Here is a 27,837-nt window from a genome sequence, read left to right as displayed (position 1 = left end):
TATCTCATGAATAATACTTGCCCCTGGCATCTGATAACGGAGGCCATAAGGAAACAAGCTGGCTGTGACTGCATCAGCGTTCAGAGAATATCACGGACATTTGCAGAGCTTTTTTCAGATGTTATAGTAATAAAATAATGACTTGGATCGCATTATTGAGGCGTTTGGTGATAAAACGAGTGATCAGGAGATGATTGATCGGTATGTACGACTATTATTATTTATTTCTTAGCATATGTGAAAGCGATAGCGAACGAAAGGGTGGGGCGGGGCTGGAGATGCCTGGTGATTGCTTTGTTGATATGCAGGGCCTTTTAAACCAGTTTGACTGTGGGGGAAAAAAATACTTTTAAACAGCGCGTCTAAAATTAACTGCGCGTGTGAAAATAAATTGGACCTGACGCGCACTTAATAAATGGACTGCAAAGGGTTAAGACGTTTTTCAAGTCAAGTAAGCTTATTTTTGTATAAAAAACTACAAGTGTCTCAGTCCTTCTTTTGCAGCCAGTGTCACCTTACTTTAAAGGCATGTACCATTAACATTATTATTATTATTATTATTATTATTATTATTATTATTATTATTATTATTATTATTATTATTATTATTATTATTATTATTAATTGGTCATTTAGTAGATGCTTTTATCCAAAGCGACTTCCAGAGACTAGAGGGTGAACTATGCATCACTTACAATAGGACCATGGTTTTTACATCTCATCCGAAGGACGGAGTACAAGGAAGTTAAGTGACTTGCTCAGGGTTACACACAGTGAGCCAGTGGATTGAACCAGGAACCTCCTGGTAACAAGCCCCTTTCTTTAACCACGTCCATCAAGGCCTCTTCTCGTCAGCCCTTCTTAAATATTTCAAATAATATACACAATCCGAGTCAAGTGCAAAACTTGGCTCAATATTTAAAGTAAAAAAAAAAAAAAAAAAAAATTTAAAATGGCAAGAACATAAGAAAGTTTACAAACGAGAGGAGGCCATTCAGCCCATCTTGCTTGTTTGGTTGTTAGTAGCTTATTGATCCCAGAATCTCATCAAGCAGCTTCTTGAAGGATCCCAGGGTGTCAGCTTCAACAACATTACTGGGGAGTTGGTTCCAGACCCTCACAATTCACTGTGTAAAAAAGTGCCTCCTATCTTCTGTTCTGATGCCCCTTTATCTAATCTCCATTTGTGACCCCTGGTCCTTGTTTCTTTTTTCAGGTCAAAAAAGTCCCCTGGGTCGACATTGTCTATACCTTTTAGGATTTTGAATGTTTGAATCAGATCGCCGCATATTCTTTTGTTCAAGACTGAATAGATTCAATTCAGTGTTCTAGGTGAGGTCTTACTAATGCATTGTAAAGTTTTAACATTGCTTCCCTTGATTTAAATTGAACACTTCTCACAATATATCCGAGCATCTTTGCAATTATCCATTGTCAATGTTGCATCCTCAAAAAAGTCAAGCAGGTTAGTTGGACACGATCTCCCTTTCCTAAAACCATGCTGACTGTCTCCCAGGATATTGTTACCATATAGGTAATTTTCCATTTTAGATCTTATTATAGTTTCCATAAGTTTACATATAATAGAAGTTAGGCTTATTGGTCTGTAGTTACTTGGTTCGGTTTTGTCTCCCTTTTTGTGGCTCGGTATTACGTTTGCAATTTCAGTCTGTCTGTACAACCCCACTGTTGCATGATCTTGGTTAGCGGTTTGTAAATAACTTCTTTAATTTCTTTGAGTGTTATTGGGAGGATCTCATCCGGCCCAGGGGATTTGTTTATTTTAAGAGCTCCTAGTCCCTTTAACACTTCTGCCTCTGTTATACAAAAATTATTTAAAATTGGATAGGAAGAGGTCGACATGTCGGGCATGTTGTCCTGGCCTCCTTGCAAAAACCTGTGAAAAGCAATCACTTAATATATTTGCTATTTTTTTTTCTTCATCTATGATTTTGCCATTTGTGTCTCTTATGCCCGCTGCACACAGCCCGACTCAAGCCGTCCCGACTCATCTCTTCTGAGTATGCACAGATTTTGCGATCAGTTTTGCTCAGTTTTGGTTTGACGTTACAGTTGAGTTTTTTACGACTGGGTGTCGCACACTGCTAAGACTGAATTACTGACCACAACTAGATACTGGTGATTTCTATGTATGCAAATTGAATTAATACTGCCCTGTACACATTTTTGTATTAACTTAGCCCAACATAGCGACCCTCATATTATGCATGGCATCGTATGCTGATTAGACGGTGGAGACAGCGCCGCGAGGCAACCAAAAGAAGCGCTTAGCCTATTAATTTAGCTATTGACCATTTACACCGTGCAAACGTTTCAGGCAGTGTTTGACTTTTTGTATAGTTTGTCTACTAGACTTTAGCCTGTGGTGAATAAAATCCAAACTGTTGATTTTTTTATTTGACTATGGTGTTTTTTTCTCAGCATGTGGATCTAGGGGCTTGTGATTTGTGACCTATTGGAGATCGACGCACCAGTTACTTCTGTTTTGCGCAGTAAGAAAATATACGCTGCCAGTAGATTGATAATAAAAAGGTAAATTGATAATTTACCTTTGATTTAGTAAACGCCTAAAAAAACGATTCAAATATGCACATATCTGGTATTTTTTTTAATTCGGGACACTCGGAGCAATTCAAGACTAATGTATTTTTACCTGTGGAACTAAAGCTGTCAATATTCCACCATCTTGTATGACAAGTTATATGACAAGCTACGTCACTTAAACCTGCTTCACCATTGATTGACACCCTTATGAGTAATCGGTCTCACTCAGTCTTGGTCGGCAACCGCTGCACACAGACAGACTGATCACATCTGAACGAAACTGCGTCTGAAAAAGATTCAACATGTTCAATCTTCAAATCTGAAGACATCCCGACTGAAATCTGCATAATCTTGGTTTTAAGTGCACGCACACTGATACGATTCATCCAAACTCTGTACGGCCAGTTGAGATGAGTTGGGGCGGCTTGAGTCGGGCTGTGTGCGGCGGGCTTTAGACATTTAACCTACTCCTTGAATGTTCTTTTGCTTTTATAATATTGGAAAAACATTTTGGAATTGGTTTTAGCCCCCTTAGCAATATTAATTTCTATCTCTCTCTTGGCCTTTCGAACTTCCTTTTTGACTTGTGTTTGCAGTTCCAAGTACTCTTTCTGTGTGCTTTGTTTTTGGTCCCTTTTAAACGCTCTGTAAAGTGCCTTTTTTCGCTGAATATTTTTTTTAGTTGATCTATTAAACCATTTTGTTTTAGATTTAGATTTGTCTACTTTTTGGGATTTAATTGTTTTGTGCCTCTAGTACTCCATTGTTAAAAAAACAGCCATCCTTTTCCTGTGGATGTTTTCTCTATTTTACTCCTATCTACTTCTGTTAGCCTCTGTCTCATACCTTCATAGTTTGCTTTTCTAAAATTGTAAACCTTAGCTTTAGTCATTACTTTTGGGGTTTTAAAAAATACTTCAAATGAGACCATGTTGTGGTCTGAGTTTGCCAATGGCTCTCAGACCTCTGTTTTAGTTATTCTGTCTTCGTTATTTGAAAAGACTAAATCAAGGCATGCCTCCCCTCTAGTCGGTGCCTTGACAAATTGCGTTAGGAAGCAGTCATTTGTCATTTTCACCATTTCAATTTCGTCCGTCGTGCTCCCCACCGGGTTCTCCCATTTTATACGGGGAAGTTGAAATCCCCCATTAGTATGGCTTCTCCTTTTCTACACGCATTTTGAATGTCATTGTATAACAGATTATTTTGCTTGGCGTCTGAATTTGGCGGTCTATAGCATGCTCCTATTATTATGCCCTTTGAATTTTTGTCCATTATTCTGACCCATATTGATTCTGCATTGTTTTCTTTGTCCTGATTTAACACCTGGGCTTCAAGACTATTTCTTATGTATAGCGCTACCCCTCCGCATAATAAACAGTACCTCTGCATAACATTATTATTATTACTAGCATGGTACATGGAAAGTTTACATGGAAAGGCATACGCTTCCGTCCACACAGCTTTTTTGTAAGATATACTTAAACACACGCTTCATCAATCTCGGTCAAATTTGCTGTAGAAATCAAGAAACTTACCTTCTTTTATTAATCCAGAGAGATGGAAGACGTACGTCACGAAATAATTATAGACTTCAGCAAGTAAGTGATAGTTCCTAAACACAATCATGTTCGCAACATTAAGGACCGAAACCAACAGATCAATAACAGTAATAACAATATGACGCAAAATGACGACTCTCTTCAGTCCCGATATAAAATCTTACGATAATATTTTAAGTTTTCTAGATTAGAATAATCAATTGAATTAGACATAAATGTGACAATATTGTTTATAAAAACACCCTGTAAGTCATCATGTTTGCCATGTTAAGTTTGGATCACGTTTGAGAGGGATAGTATACACTTCAATGTCCAGATAAAATTTCTTCAACTTAGTTTTTTCAGACAAAGTTATCTACACTATATCTCCAGTGTGTGTTTTATCTAATTGTAATATTTAATCTCAAAGAAATCGAGCTGACACTTGTCAATTTACTCAAACATTTACATGTGTAAAGTTTCCATTAGCATGGAAATGCCCAAATACAAATATATACTGTTGAAATTGTTTTATTCAGCCAAAAAAGTCATTTGCTTCAGAATTAAGCCTTTTTTATATATGCTAAACCATTTGGTGCTACTTGCATGTATTTGTAATGAATGCGTGCTCAGTAAGTACATATTTAACATTTTATACTGAAACGTCTGCCCAATTTTGTGGGTTTGTAATTACTAAAACTGCAACTTCACAACAGCACGGTTTGCTTTGTTTCTTAGCTTCTTAATTGTAAATTTTTTTTTTTAAATAAATAAATTTGCCTCTCAACGCTCGGCAGTTAGTCCTTCAGTCCCCCCCCACACTTTTTAACAAAGTTAAATGTGATATTTAATATAATCGCTGTAATAGTTTTTACAATTACAAGTGGTTTGTGCACTACAGTCTTCTGCTTGTTACGTCCTACTGTGGCCTTGTGCCCCTTGTGAATCCAGCGGCTAGTTGATCCTTTCTAGGGGTCCAGCAACATAAGTCGGCTGACTTTGTGCTCTCCTCCTAGGTTGCAATAGCTCTGGCTGGAGTTATTTATTTTTAGTTTTGGCTTTGGCCAAAAATACAAGACGTTTTATATTATTTATGTAATTGTTTAACCACTTCAGCTCCGGGATGTACGCATGTACATCAAATGAAAGAGCACTTGCAGTACCATGCCATACCTGCGTATGTCAAGGTTTGCTGTCTATTCTGGTTTTTTCCAGTCTGATCTCTTTGTATACATGCCTGTCAGGTGGTGAGTGGTGTAGGGTGACAAAGTGAATGTCCAAACAGTGTTATAATTACAAAAATAGTCAGTATTTAATTAATAATAATCACTGTACTGTGTTATTATTTTGTGAAACCTTATTTTGTTATGCCCCCATACCATTGCTGGTATAGGGGTAAAATGGCGGGTTTTAAGAACATAAAGTTTACAAATGAGAGGACGCCATTCAGCCCATCTTGCTCGTTTGGTTGTTAGTAGCTTATTGATCCCAGGATCTCATCAAGCAGCTTCTTGATGGATCCCAGGGTGTCGGCTTCAACAACATTACTGGGGAGTTGGTTCCATACCCCAAAAGTGCCTCCTATTTTCTGTTCTGAATGCCCCTTTATCTAATCACCATTTGTGACCCCTGGTCCTTGTTTCTTTTTTCAGGTCAAAAAAGTCCCCTGGGTCGACATTGTCAATACCTTTTAGGATTTTGAAAGCTTAAATCAGATCACTGCGTAGTCTTCTTTGTTCAAGACTGAATAGATTCAGTTCATTTAACCTGTCTGCATATGACATGCCTTTTAAACCCGGGATAATTCTGGTTGCTCTTCTTTGCACTCTTTCTAGAGTAGCAATATCCTTTTTGTAACGAGGTGACCAGAACTGAACACATTATTCTAGGTGAGGTCTTACTAATGCATTGTAAAATTTTAACATTACTTCCCTTGATTTTAAATTCAACACTTCTCACAGTATATCCAAGCATCTTGTTGGCCTTTTTTTTATAGCTTCCCCACATTGTCTAGATGAAGACATTTCTGAGTCAACATAAACGCCATAGATCTTTTTCATAGATCCGTTCTTTTTCGACCTGAAAAAAGAAACAAGGACCAGGGGTCACAAATGGAGATTAGATAAAGGGGCATTCAGAACAGAAAATAGGAGGCACTTTTTTACACAGAGAATTGAGAGGGTCTGGAACCAACTCCACAGTAATGTTGTTGAAGCAGACACCCTGGGATTCTTCAAGAAACTGCTTGATGAGATTCTGGGATCAATAAGCTACTAACAACCAAACGAGCAAGATGGGCCGAATGGCCCCCTCTCGTTTTGTAAACCTTTCTTATGTTCTTTTATATATATATATATATATATATATATATATATATATATATATATATATATATATATATATATATATATATATATATACAGTGCCTTGCAAAAGTATTCCTTCAGATTCACAGCCTGACCACTGATCCTTCAACAGTGGGGTTTTTATCCAGAAAATGTGACAGCAACTTTAATGGTTCACAGGTGGAGGCCAATGGTAAGGTAATTGTGTCCTCGTTAGGGCAATTTCTTATGATTTTGAGTTTCAGTGTTTTAAAATAAAATATCAAACAGAGTGAAATTTCAATGTACCATTTGTAATTCAGTAATATGAGAGAATTGGTCAGGGGTCTGAATACTTTTGCAAGGCACTGTGTGTGTATGTGTATATATATGTATATATATATATATATATACAGTGGTTTGCAGAAGTATTCAACCCCTGCAAAGTTTTCACATGTTGTTGAATTCTAAATAATGTATGCACAGCTTTTCAAACTAACTTTTTTTATTCAAAGTTGTATTGGTTAAACTGAACACTGTTTTATGAGGAGGATGTTAAATGTCAGCAAAACTTGCAAAGTAAATGTACAAAATGAAATTTACTGGTTGCATAAGTATTCAGCCCTTTAAGTCAGTACTTGGTGGATGCACCTTTTGCAGCAATTACTGCTAGGAGTCTTTTTGGATAGGTCTCTACTAGCTTTGCACAGTAGGATGGTGACATTTTTCCCATTCTTCATGGGAAAATTGCTCCAGTTCTGATAAGTTTGTTGGGGATTGTCGATGGACTGCAATTTTCAAGTCTCGCCATGAATTTTTGATTGGAATCAAGTCAGGACTTTGACTGGGCCACTCAAGAATAGGCATGGGACGGTATAAAATTTGCACGGTATGATAACCGTTAAATAAAACACTGTGGTAACCTTAATATCACGATATACAGTACATCATGCAAGTTATAAAATAAAGGCTTAAATGAAGAAAGACTAATGTAAATCACTTAAATTACTGTAATGCACAAAAATAAAACCAACAAATCACACTTCCTTTCATGGAATGATTTAAACATTTGCTATTTATTATTTTACTATGCCAAATAACTTAGTACGTTTCTTTTTTATAAAGGCAATCAGAATTAAAAAAAAACAAAAAAAAACTAAAGTTGTACACTCAATGTTATACTTCAGCAGTATTGAGATCTATTATTTGCTCAAAATGACATGGTGCTGTAGTTTTTTAAATCAATTTTAACATATACAATGAAATAAATAAATGACTAACTAGGGTTGTCAAAAATACCAATACTTTGATACTACCGCAACACCAAATTTAAAAAACGGTTCTGATCTTCATTAATTATGCATTCGGTAATACCGAAAAACAGAAAGTATCGGAGCACTCTGTACTTGTATAATGAACATTTCGTGTTTGCGTCCTTCATGTAAAAGACGGAGTCGATTACTTAAAAAAAAAAAAAAAAAAAAAAAAAAAAAAAAGCTTCCCTTTCTGTCCGCGCAGGGACACTATACACTCCAGATGGAAACAACGACAACGAAACAGCCAGAATTCAGGAGTAAAAGGTTAAGATGGGAGGCACACAAGCTCAGTGCCCCGTGCTCTTAGAAAAAGAGAACAGCAGAAGTATTTCGCTTATGAAGCGAATGAGCAGGGCAAAGCAAAAGATCCACCCAAGCCCATATGCAAACGGTGGTTTAGACGGTACAACAAAAGGAGGCAACACCTCAAATTTAGTGAAGCATTTGGCGGACAAGACACCCTGACCTCTTCAAATAATTCAGACAGGTTAGCGACAGCGTAGATTATTGAATGAATGCATCACATATGTAAGTTAAAAATACATGTCCTCAATGGAAACGATGGGGAAATATGAAATTAAGAAAGCAAGCTAGCTAACTTAGCGCTAATGTTTACAATGTTGTGCTCTACGTTGGAGTGATAGATAGTATTTGTCTGTTTTCACATTAATGTTACAGATAACCAGCGAGCAAGCAAGTTATCAGCTAATACATCGGTAGCTTTCCTAGTTAGCTCATTTCTTTAAACAAGCAAAATATATATGTATATATTTTTTTAAAAATTACATTGAAATAGCACAGTGTTTGTATGACAAGAGACTTGTAGAAACACGTCATGGGAACGCATGAAAAAAAGTATTTTTGCACCTCTCAGCCACCATGCAGGAACAGGATTTAAACTGTAAAACAGCGCTGCCACTTCACTCGCTATCTGCTGTTCACCTGGGGGGAAACGACTCCAGTTATCTGTCAGTGTATCAAACACACGTCACAGATTTCTCTCTGAGCTTAGTCTAGCTTTATTGCGGTCGCCCCGGGCTCGGCCTTCTAAGACGTAGTACACGAGAGCGGTATATCGTAGGCGCATATGGCTGTCAATCTTGGAAAGGGGCGGACTGTGGCTTTCTAATTATACCAAATATGGGCATCTACGTCGGTGAGAATCTGACCTGACTGCTCATGCTGTGTGAGAGCACTGGATGGAGCAGACGCACAGGATAGCAAAGAAAACATTGAAAAATAAAATAAGATAGCGTTTCCCTTGTTTTTGATCATTTTCTTTACTTTTATATATTATTTTGCATTTCTTGCATTTTCTATAGTTTTGTTATAAATGGCTGTAACTTTTGGTCTGGTGTTCCAATTTTAATTATTTCATTTTAGACATGTACCCAAGACCTTGAAGTTTGATTGTAAAATACTTTTTTTTTCTACTCACAGAGCACTGAAAAAAATATTTATTGACAACAAATGTTCTTTTTTTCTCAAAAGCATATTTTATTTTCATCCTGCCATTCATTAGTTTTTTGTTTATTATTATTTATTTCTTAGCAGATGACTTACAATTATTACAAGATATCATTATTGTTACATACAATTACCCGTTTATATAGTTGGGTTTTTACTGGAGCAATCTAGGTAAAGTACCTTGTTCAAGGGTACAGCAGCACTGTCCCCCACCTGGGAATGAACCCACAACCCTCCGGTCAAGAGTCCAGAGCCCTAACCACTACTCCAAACTGCTGCCCTACATTTTTGTACTATATTTAGTGGGTATCAAATCAAACAATGGATTTTTTTATTTTCTGAATCCCCAGTTTGTGCTGATTTATTCCACATGTGGTACTTACATGAAACCCCTGTAGTCACAGTTATAAGCACAAATATAATAACAGTAAAAACTTATTTGAGAACTTTTCTCCATCAGTACTGTACAGAGCACTCACCTAAATCACTTAATAAAAATCTCAAATTCATCCACTGTGTAGTTTTACTTCATCCTCTTTATTTCACTACCAAAAACAAGCAGAACTATTAAAGGGCCAGTCAATCATAGTTCTACACAAAACATTTTCTTAAGTGATAATATGCAAATTACGTTTACTGCACCTGCACCGTCTGACCTAGAGTCAAGATTGTTTGCCTTTATTAAAGGAATGTTCTCTTATTTTGCGTGTTAAGATTTATTATTTTTTTTTTTTTTTTGCCGTGGTATTGAAGAGGTATCGAGTATCGTGAAACTGAACTGGTATCGTATCGAAGTTCAAAATTCTGGTATCGTGACAACCCTATACATAACTTTGTTTAGCTGATGGTAAATATAATTGTTAATGATCGGTCTTGTTGCTTAAAACACAAACATGTACCACAGGTTATTATTTAAGAGCAGAGATTAGTTGTATATTGTTTCAACCGGATAAATAAAATATGTATAGCAAAAAATAATGTATTTTAATACTAAAACGTGTTATTGGATTGATGGCTACACGTCACAACATTGCACAAGTGATATGAAAGAATACTGGAACACGAAAGATGCACTACAAGCAACACCAGGATTCGCGCGAATAATGTCCTGCGACAAGTTTCTTTTTTGTCTTGCAAACCTGCACTTGAACAAAAACCAAAAGAAAAAAGACGAACCTGGTTACGACAGTTTATTCAAAGTGCGACCAGTACTTACTAAAGTGGAGTCTCTTCTTACGAAGTACCACGTTTTAAATGAATTCATTGCAATCGACGAAAGCCTGGTTGGATTGAAAAACCGAACGTCACTTATGCAGTATCTTCCAAACAAAAAACATCACCGATTTGGAATAAAGCTGTGGGTGCTTGCTGACAGTACAAACGGGTACGTATACAAATTAAAACTGTACACAGGTGCTTCAAACGACACAGAAGAATGAATTTGGCCAGCCCTATGATGTTGTTATGTCTCTCATGGATGGTCTGTTGATTACTGACAATTTTTACACATCCGTACCACTCGCTTCAGTTTTCACTTATCAGCACGAAACCCAGCTTGTTGGTACACTGCGTGGCAACAGACTGTAGAAAACTTTTTTTTTTTTTTTAAGGCCTACACATGTTGGATGTACCCTAGCTATCAAACATGGCCATGGACTTTTTTTTTTTAAACCAAGTACAAGAACAAGATTACTACACAAAAACAACTGACTTCACCAAACTGGATTTACAAACCACTGAAAAAGAGAATAAGCTTCCCTATGCCAATTCAGATGTCTCCACAACTCAAAGTAGTAGTAGTAGTTTTGCATATGCTTTTATATTTAATTAACACTTATTTGTGTTGGTATACATATTGAACAATCTTTATATAAAAGAAAAGGCTTTCGAGGGCAAGTACGTTTACTGTGCTCTGCGGTTCCGATCTGTTTGCACAGATAGATGCATTTCTTGCAAAATTGAATATATCTTTTGATTTGTAATATATCAATAACAGAAAGAACAAAACACTCTAATGTCTTGCGTTTCTTGTGATATATAGGTTTCATATAATATATACATTTTTGGGTGTAAAATTAAGTAATTTGCTACGCTGTTATTTACGTGTGACAGCTGTAGTCCTGTGGCGTAGAGCACTTGCTGTGACGTGGTGCACTGAGGGTTAAACAAAACTACATTGATACTAAGTAGGCTATCCTGCTGCAGTCGCGGGTCTGTGCTCATTTTATTTGAGACATTGGTCGTGTTCTTAGATTTCCACAGTGCTGCACAGAATCGCAGAGATGCGCTGTAGACGTCACTAACAACCCACAGAAATCTGTGCAGATTCTGCATAGCCCAGTGCAGCTTTGAAATGTTACTGCAGGAGGCTGGCTACAGCTGTGAACCAAAGGGACGATGCAGAGATCATGACTGACCTGTTCATCGTAATGCAAATAACCGCTAAAACTACTGTTGCCACCTTGTTAGCGGAGGCGAACAACATTTTTTCATTATACAATGAATCCGTGAACAGCCTTGTCAACGATATATTAAATAAATAAATTATTTAAACAAACATAATGTATTAAATCTGTGATAAATGATGTATAATTTTACAATAAAGTTAATGTTAATCAATTACATTAAACTGACTGTTGATAATCCAGACAAAATATAGCACGTTGAAAATGTGTGCTGCGCTGCAAGGTTTGGAGAAGGCGTTTCTCTAAAAGCTGCGTGTGACGTCAGAAAGACAGTAGCCAAGAGCAGCCGGCGCAGCAAGCTCTTTGTAACAGAACGCAGCGATTGAAACTTGTATTCTGGTCGTTAACAGTTTGCTTCAAAACCATCATCAAAATACAGTATCAGTTCACAAAAGGATCTTCCTCAGAAACTTTGCTAAGGCTGCAAGTACCATCGCTTGATTTAGAAGAAGCGTGTTTGCAGTTGAAAAAATGCGTTAACTGGTGTATAAAGGAATTACGATAATTGCGGTGCAGAATAAAATGAATGGTATTAATACCGTAATGTACCTAAACCGCGGTAAACCGAAAAACTGGTATACCGACCCAGCCCTACTCAAGAACATTAATTCTCTTCTTGTTCAACCACTCCAGTGTGGCTTTGGCTTTGGCTTTGTGCGTCGGGTCATTGTCCTGCTGAAATGTGAATTTCCTCCCCAGTTTTAGAGTCTTGGCTGACTCAAACAGGTTTTCCTCAAGGATTCGCCTGTACTTTGCACCATCCATTCTCCTCTCTGTCCTGACAAGCTTCCCAGTCCCTGCTGAAGAGAAGCATCCCCATAACATGATGCTGCCACCACCATGCTTGACCGTTGGGATGGTGTTGACTGGGTGATGCGCAGTGTTGGGCTTGCGCCAAATGTAACACTTGGAATTTAGACCGAAAAGTTCAATTTTTGACTCGTCTGACCACAAAACCTTTTTCCACATGTCTGCAGTATCATCTACATGCTTTTTCGCAAACTCCATATGTGCTTTAAGATGAGGCTTTTTGAGAAATGGCTTCTTTCTTGCCACCCGTCCATACAGACCAGCTTTGTGGCTTGTTGATGTGTGAACACTGACTCCCATCTCAGACACAGAACTTTGCAGGTCTCTCAAGGTCATTGTTAGCTTCAGAGTGACATCCCGAACCAGTTTCCTGCTTGCCCGGTTTGGGAGGACGACCTGATCTGGGTAGTGTTGGGTGGTATGATGCATCTTCCACTTCTTAATGATGGACTTCACTGTGCTGAGAGGGAATCAACACCTTTGAAATGTTCTTGTACCCTTCTCCTGCTCTGTGCCTCTCTACCTCTTTATCCCTGACTTGTTTTGAAAGCTCCTTGGTCTTCGTGGTTGCTTTGTTGGATCACTATGTGAGTTTCAGCTTGAAAGTCTTTATATACCTGAGGGAAATTAAACCACTTTGAGTACACACAGACTGAAACCATTTCACTAATTTTGTTACCTTTCAAACAAACACCATATTCCATACTGTTAGAGAAAAAAGTTTTTATTGAGAAAAAAATGATATATTAAAAATACAAACCTGAAAGATCATAATTGGATAAGTCTCCAATTAGGTGACCACAACTTACTAATGCATTGTAAAGTTTTAACATTACTTCCCTTGATTTAAATTGAACACTTCTCACAATATACCCAAGCATCTTGTTGGCCTTTTTTTTTTATAGCTTTCCCACATTGTCTAGATGAAGACATTTGAGTCAACATAAACTCCTAGGTCTTTTTCATAGTTCCCTTCTTCAATTTCAGTATCTCCCTTATGATATTTATAATGCACATTTTTATTTTCTGCATGCAATACTTTACATTTTTCTCTGTTAAATTTCATTTGCCATGTGTCTGCCCAATTCTGAATGCTGTCTAGATCATTTTGAATGACCTTTGCTGCTGCAACAGTGTTTGCCACTCCTCCTATTTTTGTGTCGTCTGCAAATTTAACAAGTTTGCTTACTATACCAGAATCTAAATCATTAATGTAGATTAGGAATAGCAGAGGACCTAATACTGATCCCTGTGGTACACCACTGGTTACCTTGCAGCATTTTGAGGTTTCTCCTCTAATCAGTACTTTCTGTTTTCTACATATTAACCACTCCCTAATCCATGTGCATGCATTTCCTTGAATCCCTACTGCGTTCAGTTTGAGAATTAATCTTTTATGCAGGACTTTGTCAAAAGCTTTCTGGAAATCTAAATAAACCATGTCGTATGCTTTGCAGTTATCCATTTTCAATGTTGCATCCTCAAAAAAGTCAAACAGGTTACTTAGACACGATCTCCCTTTCCTAAAACCATGCTGACTGTCTCCCAGGGTATTGTAACCATATAGGTAATTTTCCATTTTAGATCTTATGATAGTTTCCATAAGTTTCCATATAATAGAAGTCAGGCTTATTGGTCTGTAGTTACCTGGTTCGGTTTTGTCTCTTTTTTTTGTGGATCGGTATTACGTTTGCTATTTTCCAGTCTGTCGGTACAACCCCTGTGTCAAGAGATTGTTGCATGATCTTGGTTAGTGGTTTGTAAATAAGTTCTTTCATTTCTTTGAGTACTATTGGGAGGATCTCATCCGGCCCAGGGGATTTGTTTATTTTAAGAGCTCCTAGTCCCTTTAACACTTCTGCCTCTGTTATGCTAAAGTTATTTAAAACTGGATAGGAAGAGTTCGACATGTGGGGCATGTTGTCCTTGTCCTCTTTTGTAAAAACCTGTGAAAAGTAATCATTTAATATATTTGCTATATTTTTTTTTTCAGAATTTCTACATACAGTATGTAGAAATTGTGGCTATAATGTTGATGGACATCGCAAAGAAAACAATACACAGATGTTTTTTTTTTAGTGTCCACATAATTTTCACCAGCATTTTTTTTCAATATAATAAAATACGCTTTATTCATATATATATATTGTAACCGAGCAGCTTCCACTTGGGTTCGTTGCCCCCTTTAAAAACTGACCCAACACACACAGGAATGGATTTTTATGCGCTGACGCGCTATTTAATTCACAAAAATGAAACAAACACAAAACAAACACCTAGCTCTTTATAAGCACTAACTAAACTCTCCGGAACACCCTGACTTTAAGTGGGACGGCGAAGCCGTTTCCCCACCAAACACAGAACAACCAAACAAAACCTCACCGGTTTAAACTGCATCCACCTTTTCTTGACTGCTCGGAAGCAGAGCACCTCTTCTGCCTCCTTCTACTCAGTAGCCTTGAACTAAGTAACTGTTCTTCTCTTATACCCTGCACCTGGTACTACTTTACCATTGCCGCCCAGGTGCAGGGGATAATTAAACAATAAATCAATTAACAATTGCCCTGGGAGTGCATTTTCACATGTTTTTCTGCAGGGAGGAAATTAACCCCCTCCCTGCTGTCTTACTATATATATATATATATATATATATATATATATATATATATATATAGGGTTGTATTAACAATATTTACCATTACCCTCATCATTTTTGTTCTGAATTTGTTATTTTTGGCTTGAATGTTTTTGTTGTTTGTGTAAATAAATGTGTAAATAAAACTAATTGTAAATAGAGAGAAGTTGAAATGTGATTATTATAGTTTTTTTTAATTTTATTATTATATTATTTTGAACATAATCCCTAATTATGCAGTTTTTTTCCTACAAATCAGATATTGGTAACTGTGTAACAATATATGCAAGTTGCATCTGCTGAACTTCAATGTTCAAATGGCTTTAACCCTTTGCGGTCCAATGTCGGACCCTGTCCGACAGCATCAAAAAGACGTAAACACAGGTCTCTAGTCATTTTTTCTCCAGAAAAAGCCGAGAAAACCATTCAATGGCCGAGTGAAACCGAGAGAAGCAGAAAAAAAGGGGTGTATCTGAGCAATACATATAGCCCCGGCACCACAGAGATAACACGGCCATAAACAAACATGAGAATATCACAGACACTTACAGAGCTTTTTGAGGTGTTATAGTAATAAAATAATGACTTGGATAGCATTATTGAGTTTGGTGATAAAACAAGATATCAGGAGATGATTTATCGGTATGCACGACTATGAAGAGGTATGTGAAAAATACAGCAAACAAGGGGTGGGGCGGCGCTGGAGATGCAGTACAGAGTGTCCTGTTGATATTCAGTGCCTTTTAAACCTGTTTTACTGTGGGGGAAAAAAAATAATTTTAAACCGCGCGTCTAAAATAAAATGTGCGTGTGAAAATAAATTGGATCTGACGCGCTGAATAAATGGGCCGCAAAGGGTTAAGCAAAAAGTAGGACTCACTTTATCCATTACTATTAAGTTGTATCAAATGAAAGCCTTTATTTAATACTCAATGACCACTGAAAACACAACTCGGAACTTAAACATAATATTGTTATACACACCGTTGGCATATCGTTAACACACTGTTAGCATGTCGTTCACACTGTTAGCATATCGTTAACATGTTAAAGCCATATCGTTAACACACTTTTAGCATATCTAACACACCTTTAACATATTAACACATCCTTAGCATATCGTTAACACAGTTGCAGTTTAACATGAACATTCTAATGCTTCAGCATTGGTACCAAACTGGCTTTTTTTTGTAATTTTCTAATATTAAACTATAATATCAACACAACATTGTTTAAAACGGTTCATAATAGTAAAGTATTAATAATTTGTTCGACTTTATGCCACTTCACTTTCATTGGCTGATTTATTTTGTGACATAATGTTGCCTGAAACTTGTAGCTTGCATGTGATTTTATACAAAAAAGTATCCCTTTCTACATTTTTCTACCAACATGTAGACTAGTGTCCCCCTTGGCTTAAAGCGTTGTGATTACTCGCACCTGTTTTTCACCCTTTTGTGAACTGTGGTATTGCTTGGCATGTCAGAAAATACAGGCATCTGATCAGCATTTCCGATCTGTCCAAGCTGGTATTGTTTGTTAGAACTGAGCCTAATAGCTAAATGCTGAAACTGTAAAAGCTTCTCTTCAATTCCTCAGGAAGCTAATGACGCTTCTTTGAAAATGGCTGCCTGTATGTCACATTAATTCGAAATCGGGCAATGACATTTTTTTTTTTTTTTTCGGAAGTCAGTCACTTTGCTGTTTGTGTACTCGGGCAGTGACGTCTTTTTTCGTCTTTCATAATGTGAGTAATAGCTGGACCAAACGCATATCAGAGAATTTCAAATCTTTTATAGAAATAATCTCCAAGAAGCAGGTTGAGTGTCCTAATGAAGCAATCCAATCAGGTTAACTAGTGCAAGAATAATACATGAATGAGGGGGTGATTAAAAGATACAATGTTTTGCTCAAACAATAACTAACAAAGCAAATCTATGAAGAAAAATATGAAGGACTAATCAATATACAATGTAGAAATAATATACTTTAAATAAACACTTTATATTGCTGCCCGAGTATAGAAATTAGGACAAGCATCTGAACTGTTGACTTGATATACTTAAATCATACCTCATATTTAATAATTGCGACCTCCACTTCTGCTACTATAAAAATTAGGGAACATTGCGATGCCACACACACAAGGACTGCATTTCTTCAAAACTGGGCACTTTTGCTTTATATTGAATCCATGTGCTTAGAAGACGAGGACTTGACTGCCAAAAACGTAGACTTGAATTGGATTGTCAGATTCTGACCTGATTCTCAAAGACTAGACCTTGAGTTTGAGGACCTGGAAGACAAGTTTTGGAAGGCACGGCAGTGCACCTTTTATGCTGTGAGGGATTAGGTAAGATCATCTTGCACTGATCAGCGGGTAATGGATCAGATAACGGAGAAATGTGAGGAGTGTTGATCAGAGAGGGGGTGGAGGGAGAAAGGTATTTTTAGCAGCCAGTTACCTTTGCAAGTGGAATGACAAACTACTGAATTGGAATGTGAAGCTCTGATTTGTACATATTTTCCTCTCGCTATTATCTTCTGCTTGGAGCATAGCCTTTTATCAACATTATAAATTACCTTCCCTCAGAGAGACACGGTTAACCTGTCTCAGAGCATAGGAGCTGCTATTATTAACATCCTAGCAAGAAAGGGAAAGAGATGGACAGTTGTGATACAAAGTTCCATTAAAAAAGTAAGTGCGCTCTTTATAGATACTGAGCATTAAAAGAAACGTATCACTTACATTTGAGCATCAAAAGAAACTTATCACTTATATTTGGATAAAATTCAAAATTGATAGAAAAATGACACACTTTTTATTGTGCTGATTAATAATTGACATCACGAAGATGCTGCAAAATGATCTGTTGATCTTGGGCAGGTGTTGTGACTCTTGTTCTCCCAGTTCGTGGTCATTGACAGTGTGTGTCTGGTTATACCGTCTCACCAGGTTTGAAATTGCTGGCTGTGAGCAATCAAGACGACGAGCCACAGTACGCTGCCCTTGTCCAGCCTTCAACATGCCCATACACCTTATTCACGCCAGACTCAAAACAAGGCTTGGAGTGCAGCTGCTAGCTTCCGGTCGCTGATGTCTCCAACTGCAGTGGAGAGAAGTTATGGCGTTGCACTGTTGCGTTCCGTTTTGTGGTTCTGATTTAAGAAGTAACCCTGTGCACATTGCCCTTTTTAGATGTTAAAACTCCAAATTCTGTACATGTATTATTTAATTTTATATATATATATATATATATATATATATATATATATATATATATATATATATATATATATATATATATATATATATATATATATATTTTCTGAAGAGAAAGCTCAACTTTCATTTCTGTGTGAATGTACATATTCTTCATTATAGTCACAAATTTGACTACATTTCAGTTATATTGTCCGGGAGCCAATTGAGCATTTCCAATCAGTCCTAATCAATAGGTAAGTAAGATGCAGAAGCTTGAGATTATGCATGGATACTAAAGGGAATGTGTCTTGTGGGATGCAATGCCCAGTTTGTATTAAAAAAACATATATGACACACCAAGTGTACTAAAAGAGTTTATTAAGGACAACTGAACAAAATTACAAAAACGTTTAGTAACGCGAGTTGACAAAAAATATGCTTGAGTTACACAATACTTGGTCAGAAAGGAGATCCTTAACGTTACATTAACGCAAAATAAACTGTACAGGAATAACAGAAAGAGGGACGTTTGATTCTTGTTTTAAAAATGTCTTTACTTGCCTTCTTATTATTATACTTACACGTGTTCCACACACAAAACATTGAATGTGCTAATGGAACAGCGGATTAGTATACAACTGAACAGAATCTTAATAATGGGATTAATAACTGAACAGAACTAAGTTTGGAGAAACAAACCAAGCCTAAGTTTTCAGATATGACCGGAGAACGCCTTAGCCCTAACGCTACATTCATTCTCCTGCCTCTTAACTGTATTTAGAAAACAATTAACACATGCTTATACCAAACAAATAAACATGAAACAAACAGAGGCTTGATATCAACATCAATATTATTTAAAGTAAACGTTCTCCAACTGAAACTGAGAGATCTAAACATATTTTACGAATCTAGTATAGGTTAGTAGCTTATTCACTTTCCGATCACAAATACGCTTGCTAATTTACCTTCTACTTCATGAATATAACCCTCGACCCAATTGCTGTACCCTTTCTGCTGTATGTTTTTTGGAATCCTCGCATTATTATCTGCCCAATTACACCGTGTAACAATTTTTTTTTTTTTTTTGGTTCCTGGGTAGTAAGTGTTATTTCCTAATTGCTTATGCCTCAAAAGTATAGAAAATGGCTGTTATTCCCCACAAACTTTGCTTTTGTGACCAGGACAGTGATATTTTGAAATTTACCTATTTTCCAGAACATTCCAGATAGATTCAGTGCTGAGTAACTTCTAGAACTTCCTAGAACTTTCCAATAATATAAATAGTAGTATAAATACAGGGGCCTTAAGCCCACCAGTTCAGTTTAGTTCCAGCTGCCTAAGTGGATACATATCTGCATTTTTCTGAGATGGCATCAAGGTCATAGGAGACTTCAAAATGGTGGCATTCCTGATGGGTCTCCAAGGTGGTTTTACCAAGTTTCCCTGCTATCTTTGCCTTTGGGACAGCAGGGACAACAAGGCGCACTACCACAGGCGGGACTGGCCACAGCGGACCGAGTTCTCTGTGGGGAGGAACAACGTCAAGTGGGAGCCACTGGTGGACCCCCGGAAGGTGCTGATGCCACCACTGCACATCAAATTGGGCCTTATGAAACAATTTGTCAGAGCTCTAGATAAGGAGTCGGCAGCCTTCAAGTACCTTCAAGACTTCTTCCCTAAGCTGTCTGAGGCAAAGGTCAAAGCCGGTGTCTTCGTCGGACCACAGATAAAGAAGATCCTGGAGTGCAATGAATTCCCCAAGAAGCTCACTAGTAAGGAGAAAGCAGCTTGGAACAGCTTTGTCGCAGTGGTTCGGGGCTTCCTGGGCAATCACAAGGCCGAAAACTATGTGGAGCTGGTTGAGACTCTGGTGAAGAACTACGGCACAATGGGCTGTAGGATGTCCCTCAAAGTCCATATCCCTGATGCTTGATAAATTCAAGGAGAACATGGGAGCGTACTCGGAGGAGCAAGGCGAGCGCTTCCACCAGGATATACTGGACTTTGAATGCCGCTACCAAGGACAGTATAACGAGAACATGATGGGAGACTACATTTGGGGGGTGATTCGTGAAAGTGATTTACAGTATAATCGTAAATCTCGAAAAACTACTCACTTCTAAATCTTTTGTAGTCATTTTGTATTACTTTAGTATAAATCGAAGTCCCCCCGGTAGACAATGTCAACCCGGGGGACTTCTTTGACTTGAAAAAAGCACCAGGGGTCATAAATGGAGATTAGATAAAGGGGCATTCAGAACAGAAAATAGGAGGCACTTTTTTACACAGAGAATTGTGAGGGTCTGGAACCAACTCCCCAGTAATGTTGTTGAAGCTGACACCCTGGGATCCTTCAAGAAGCTGCTTGATGAGATTCTGGGATCAATAAGCTACTAACAACCAAACGAGCAAGATGGGCTGAATGGCCTCCTCTCGTTTGTAAACTTTCTGATGTTCTTATGTTCTTAAATACATGTTAATTTGGATGCATATGTTGTTTTTTTCTGACTTTATGTGAACGAAAAGACACAAATTCCCCCGTTTTCTCATTGGAAATAGGTAAATTTCAAAATATCACTGTCCTGGTCACAAAAGCAAAGTTTGTGGGGAATAATAGCCATTTTCTATACTTTTGAGGCATAAGCAATTAGGAAATAACACTTACTACCCAGGAACAAAAATTGTGTTACATAGTGTTATCAATTTCTTCAACTTTTATTTGAGGAACACATATTAAAGATTTCGTCCACATAGTGATATTATCAGTAGCTGTGGCGGCCATGACAGTTGCTCGCACACCAAGCCTCTTTTTCAACCAAACATGGCCGCTGCGTCAACAAGGCGTATTGCACGAAGGTGCTGCTCTCTTGACAGACGTGGCATATTGTTTTTTTTTCAGTGATATTCTTTATTGCTTTTATTCAAGCTTGCAATTCAGCAGCTGAAATTACTCTATATCCAGTGTCCAATCAACTGTCTCACTACTTAGGTGATTAAGTGCCTATGCTTCAGTTAGTCACTCAAGCGTGTCATGGTCAAAGATGAATGATCGAGTGATTAAAAAGAAACCAAAAACATTTCGTCAATGTCCATCATTTATATACTTTATTTTCTTTTGAAAATAAATGTGTTATAATAGTGATAATTTTCTTTTGATGCTCGGGGTATATATATATATATATATATATATATATATATATATATATATATAAATAATATATATGTGTATACACACAGGTAGTGGACAAAAAAAATGCAAACACCAGTGTAAAGTCACTTAATAGGACGTTGGGCCACTATGGTATCCCGCTCTGTGGAGTTCTTGGCGGACCGTTGGCTGGCTGCTCGCACCCCAGGTTGAAATTTGCAGTGAATTGATCTGCAGTTGCTCACCTGTTTTGCCTTGCACTTCGAATTAATGCACGGATATCACGATCCTGGAGTATGCGCTTCCGTCCACTGTTGCCCTTTGCTGATGATGTCTTTCCCTCGGAGTTCCATGCCGACATCACCTTCGACACCGTTGCTCGTGAAGCATCAGCAAGTTGAGCTGTGTTTGTCACTGAAGCTCTTGCCAAACACGCCCCAACAATTACCCCTCTTTCAAAGTCACTGAGGTCTCCTCTTGCAGCCATGCTAGCCTAAGCATGCTGGGATGTTATTTGCTTAATTAACGCATGAGCCACACCTGTGTGGAAGTCCTTGCTTTCAATATACTTGTTGTCCCTCATTTACCCAAGTGTTTCCATTTCTTTGTCCACTACCTGTATTTATGTGTGTGTATATATATATATATATATATATATATATATATATATATATATATATATATATATATATATATATATATATATATATATATGTGTGTGTGTGTGTATAATATATATATGTGTATATATATGTATATATGTATGTATATATATGTATGTATATATATATATGTATATACATATATATGTGTGTATAATATATATATGTATGTATATGTATATATATATGTGTATGTATATATGTATATATATGTTTATATATATATGTGTGTGTATATATTAGGGATGTGCACGACAAATATTTTGACTATCGATAATTCCACAGCTGTTGAGGTCGACTAATCGAATAGTCGCCCCCCCCCCCCCCCCCCGCCCGCCTCCCATTCAAAATGAGACGTACATTAAATGCGAAATAATACAAAGTGACAATTATTGCAATTGCAATAAATTCTGAACTTTATTTTAAAATACTTATCTAACTTTGTTAAATAAACATTAGGCTATGTAAAAAATACCTTCCTATTAGGAAACATACAGAAATGCCATAACAGCAGCAATAACATAAGCATACCGTCAACTCTCGTGTGAGACACTCGTATTTTGCAAGCAAGTGTTATTTTTTTTACCGATATTGTCACAAGCTTTTCCGTTAATTACAATTTCAAATGAACTATAAAGGTTGTGACAATTAAAAAAAAAAAAAAAAAAGTAATTTTTATTCAATTATTAATTTAATTTTCATTCAATAATAGTTTAGCAATGTGAGCTGCGAGGCAAATGCCTTAACATTAGCATCCTTGTGGCAATATGTTTTCCGGTCATAACAGCGAAATACTTTAGGAATAGTTAGGCTAGCAATGTCCATTATTATCATCATGTTCACTTATTCTTCTTTAATCAGCATGTCCATCAGGTCCGGCAATACTGCAGCAGACGGTGCTCAGGCAGAGTTTGTTTGTTTTCGTTTCAACTTCAGAGCCTCAGTAGCTATTGCACTGTGATGAAAATGCGACACAAGACGGCTGGCCGCACCGACTACATTATATATGGCACCAAGTTTAAAGCCATCGTTGAAGGCGAGCTGCAGTGTGTGCAAAGCACAAATTCGAGTCCCATTCAACAAACTCCGAAGGTGATGTTGCTGGCATTGTCGTGAACACAGGCAGTGATTTCCCCCCTAGTTAAACCCGAATGGTCTACAGCGGTGTTTAACACATTTGCGAGATTCTCTGCTGTATGCCTCTCTGGCGTGGCGCGAGTCTGTAGAACTACGTTTTTCATTTCCCAATCCTCGATGAAATGACAGGTTATTATGACGTACGACTCGGTATTCGGTGCAGTCCACGCATCTGTAGTAATCACCACCTTCTCAGCCTTTGACAAGTTTCTGCGGACAGACGCTGCTGAATCGGCATGCATTTTTTTCGAGTCGAGTGGTAATTGTTTTATTATTATTATTATTATTATTATTATTATTATTATTATTATTATTTATTTCTTAGCAGACGCCCTTATCCAGGGCGACTTACAATCGTAAGTGCAGGATTTTTCGTGCATGGATTGTGTGTATTCAGGTTCCACAAATTTCATCAACTCCCGAAATCCCTCACCTTCAACAAAACTTATGGGAAGCATGTCCTTTGCCACCATATTAGCAATAAGGGCTGATGTTTTTTCATCACGTACGTTGTCACACTGACGAGGCCTCACCGCAAAGGATGCAATGGCGGTTTGTTGCGGTCCTCTTTTCTTTTCTGTCGTTGCTAGCGTCACAGAACGGTGTTTGGCTTTTAGGTGGGTTAACATACCAGTTGTAGATTTGTGGTAGTTTAATTGCACTGCACATATTTTACACTTAACAGTGTTTTCATTTACTTTGTCAGAGTATTTCTATGCAGAACTTTTCTGTGAGTAAGCCATCGTTAGCCGAGGTACGTTCTAGTTTAGCCAATCACAGACAAGAAATAACAAATCCCACCCTCCAGTCAATCTTCATTACCGCTACATAGAGAGCCAATCAGCAGTACAGGCTTTAAAATAAAATCAATATATACATTTTTTTTTTTAGCTTTCGAATGTTGGATTCACTTGTCGATAGGTGCCATCGTTATCGAATAGTCGAATGTTCGACTATTCGGTCTCACCCCTAGTATATATATATATATATATATATATATATGTATATATATATATATATATATATATATATATGTATATATATATATGTGTATGTATGTATGTATATATATATATATATATATATATATATATATGTATATATATATATATATGTGTGTGTGTGTATATATATATATATATGTGTATATATATATATATGTATATATATATATATATATATATATATATATATATATATATATATATATATATATATATATATGTGTGTGTATAATATGTATATATATATGTATATATATATGTATATATACACAGTGAGAAGTATTCACCCCCCTGCAAAGTTTTCACATTTTGTTGGCAGCGTACTGCACAACGCTTTCAAATTAGACTTTACATGTAGAATCTACACAAACTACACCACATTGATTAAAAAATGCATATATAATATAAATAAGTAAGATTTACAGAGAAACAGATCTCAGTTGCATAAATATTCAACCCCTTTGCTACTGCAGCCCTAAATCAGCTCCGGTGCAAATGATTTGTTTGAAAGGTCACAAACTTAGTGAAATGGTTTCAGCCTGTGTGTACTCAAAAAGTGCTTTAACATGTAGATAATTTCCCTCAGGTATATAAAGACTTTCAAGCTGCAACTCACATAGTGATCCAACAAATCAACCATGAAGACCAAGGAGCTTTCGAAACAAGTCAGGGATAAAGTGGTAGAGAGGCACAGAGCAGGAGAAGGGTACAAAGGTGCTGATTATCCCTCTCAGCACAGTGAAGTCCATCATTAAGTGGTGGAAGATGCATCATACCATCCAGTCATGTGGTAGTTGTACTTGGATACAGTTCTGCTAGCTATGCCTCATTTCTTCCCTTGAGTTTTGGGGTTTATTTTACCCATGTCTTTGACATTGACAGTTCTTTATCTTTCTGCAGGAGTTCTTTGAAAACCCTGCATTTCGCCCTGATGGAATGAAGCTATACCCAACACTGGTCATCCGAGGCACTGGACTGTATGAGCTCTGGAAGACGGGGCGCTATAAGAGCTACTCGCCAAGCACACTTGTGGAACTGGTGGCCCGCATCCTTGCACTGGTACCCCCATGGACACGTGTGTACCGTGTTCAGAGGTTGGCCATCTTTCATTTAATTTAATTTTATTCATTAGTTCATTTGTTCATTAAATATTTAAACAAAGTGAATTGTTCAAATATAGTGTGTGTGATGTGTAACAAACAAAACATTGCTTTATTCCAGCGATTCTCAAACTTTATGAATGCGGGCCTCCTGTGTGTAAGAAACATTTTTTACCTGACAAACTGAAAAATAAACATAAAAGATGCCAGATGCCTGCAGAGCTTGCAAAGCTGCACTTTGGCACACATCATCGCCAAGTAAACCCGATTTTCCAAATACGTTTCATCTTTTTCTGCACTTACTTTTTACTGGAGTACCTACTTCATAATGACAACCTTCCTTTGCGCACCAGAAAATGATCCAGAATATCAAATTCCTAAATTAAATATTTCTCTGACACTACAGAAGTAGTTTTAGGTTTGGCAAAATGATCAATAACTTTACTATCCATTCCTGGTTCACATTCCTTATTTTTATTTTTCTAATGCCACTTATTCTATTTTTTTTAAATTCTGGCTTAGCCAGGACTCGTTTTAATGTGTCCATTGCCTCTTGGCAGATCAGAGACATTTTATTAAATACAAGGTACTGGAGCAGGGTTAGAGACTCACGCTCACCCAAGGCGAATTAAATCAGATGAGGACTAGTTCATGTCTGTCGCAGTAGTCCTCTGGTGAGTACTTAAAATAAATGTACTGATATACTCTCACGGTCACAGTCTTCTGTTAAAAAATGCAGGAAAAGTACATTTGCTAACGGGGTGTAGCAATGATGAACAAGCATTCATAAGAACATAAGAAAGTTTACAAACGAGAGGAGGTCATTCGGCCCATCTTTTGGTTGTTAAAAAGTGCCTCCTATTTTCTGTTCTGAATGCCCTTTAACCTTACACTTTTCTCTATTAAATGTCATTTGCCATGTGTCTGCCCAGTTCTGAATGCTGTCTAGATCATTTTGAATGGCCTTTGTTGCTGCAACAGTGTTTGCCACTCCTCCTATTTTTGTGGCGTCTGCAAACTTAACAAGTTTGCTTACTATACCAGAATCTAAATCATTAATGTAGATTAGGAATAGCAGTGGACCTAATACTGATCCCTGTGGTACACCACTGGTTACCTCGCTCTATTTTGAGGTTTCTCCTCTAATCAGTACTTTCTGTTTTCTACATTTTAACCACTCCCTAATCCATGTGCATGCATTTCCTTGAATCTCTACTGCATTCAGTTTGAGAATTAATCTTTTATGCGTGACTTTGTCAAAAGCTTTCTGGAAATCTAAATGGACCATGTCGTATGCTTTGCAATTATCCATTGTCGATGTTGCATCCTCAAAAAAGTCAAGCAGGTTAGTTAGACACGATCTCCCTTTTCTAAAACCATGCTGACTGTCTCCCAGGATATTGTTACCATATAGGTAATTTTCCATTTTAGATCTTATTATAGTTTACATAAGTTTAGATATAATAGAAGTCAGGCTTATTGGTCTGTAGTTACCTGGTTCGGTTTTGTCCCCCTTTTTGTGGATCGCTATTACGTTTGCAATTCTCCAGTCTGTCGGTACAACCCCTGTGTCAAGAGACTGTTGCATGATCTTGGTTAGCGGTTTTTAAATTACTTCTTTCATTTCTTTGAGTACTATTGTGAGGATCTCATCCGGCCCAGGGGATTTGTTTATCTTTAGAGCTTCTAGTCCCTTTAACACTTCTGCCTCTGTTATGCTAAAGTTATTTAAAATTGGATAGGAACAGGTCGACATGTGGGGCATGTTGTCTGTATCCTCCTTTGTAAAAACTTGTGAAAGTAATCATTTAATATATTTGCTATTTTTTTTTGTGCTTACATAATGCTTACAAAACAGTCACGCGGAACTGAAACCTCCCTTCATCTCTCCTGCAATGCCAACCCCACTTACTGACGTTTTACTTCTGTTTTCTCCCTCTGCACGGGATGCAAAGTTTATTTGCTGTTTGATTTGACTGAAACATATTGCATCTTTGAAGTAAGTGTAAAGTCATTTTATAAAGATGTGGAACATTTATACCGGGTTGTTGTGACCCCCTCCACCCCCCTCCACAAATGAAAAAAAAAAGACTGAAGATTAGCAGGGGGCCGGTTATACTAACGAGATAAAAAAAATAGGCCACGTTTTACTAAACATTTTAAAACTAATAAAGAAAAAATTGCCATAATGAACATTATCGTAATAAGTTGCTTAAAACATAATATAATATATTCATAATAAAGTTGAGTTCTTACCTATAAACAGCAGTAACATGTTTAAAGTTTATTTAACATGTTTGTTTTCACACATGCTGTTTATTTTACACGCACTGTTAAAGTAATTTTATTCAAAGTAAAACAGGTTTAAAATCACTGCATATCAACAGGACACTCAGTACTGCATCTCCAGCCCTGCCCCACCCCTTGTTCGCTGTATTTATCACATACCTCTTGA

General features: G+C 37.2%; 1 protein-coding gene across 3 annotated transcripts in view; it reads left to right on the top strand.

The window, feature by feature from the left end:
- elp3 (elongator acetyltransferase complex subunit 3) overlaps positions 1–27,837 on the top strand; it is a 200,529-nt gene that overhangs the window by 67,943 nt on the left and 104,749 nt on the right. For all 3 annotated transcript variants that reach the window (XM_059024758.1, XM_034004543.3, XM_059024757.1), the window contains one exon: positions 25,183–25,376. In XM_059024758.1, the coding sequence (XP_058880741.1) occupies positions 25,183–25,376 (194 nt within the window). The remainder of the gene's footprint in view (positions 1–25,182; positions 25,377–27,837) is intronic.

This window comes from Acipenser ruthenus, chromosome 5 (assembly GCF_902713425.1).
Source record: "Acipenser ruthenus chromosome 5, fAciRut3.2 maternal haplotype, whole genome shotgun sequence".
Classification (NCBI taxonomy): domain Eukaryota; kingdom Metazoa; phylum Chordata; class Actinopteri; order Acipenseriformes; family Acipenseridae; genus Acipenser; species Acipenser ruthenus.
This window is presented reverse-complemented; position numbering and strand designations above follow the sequence as displayed.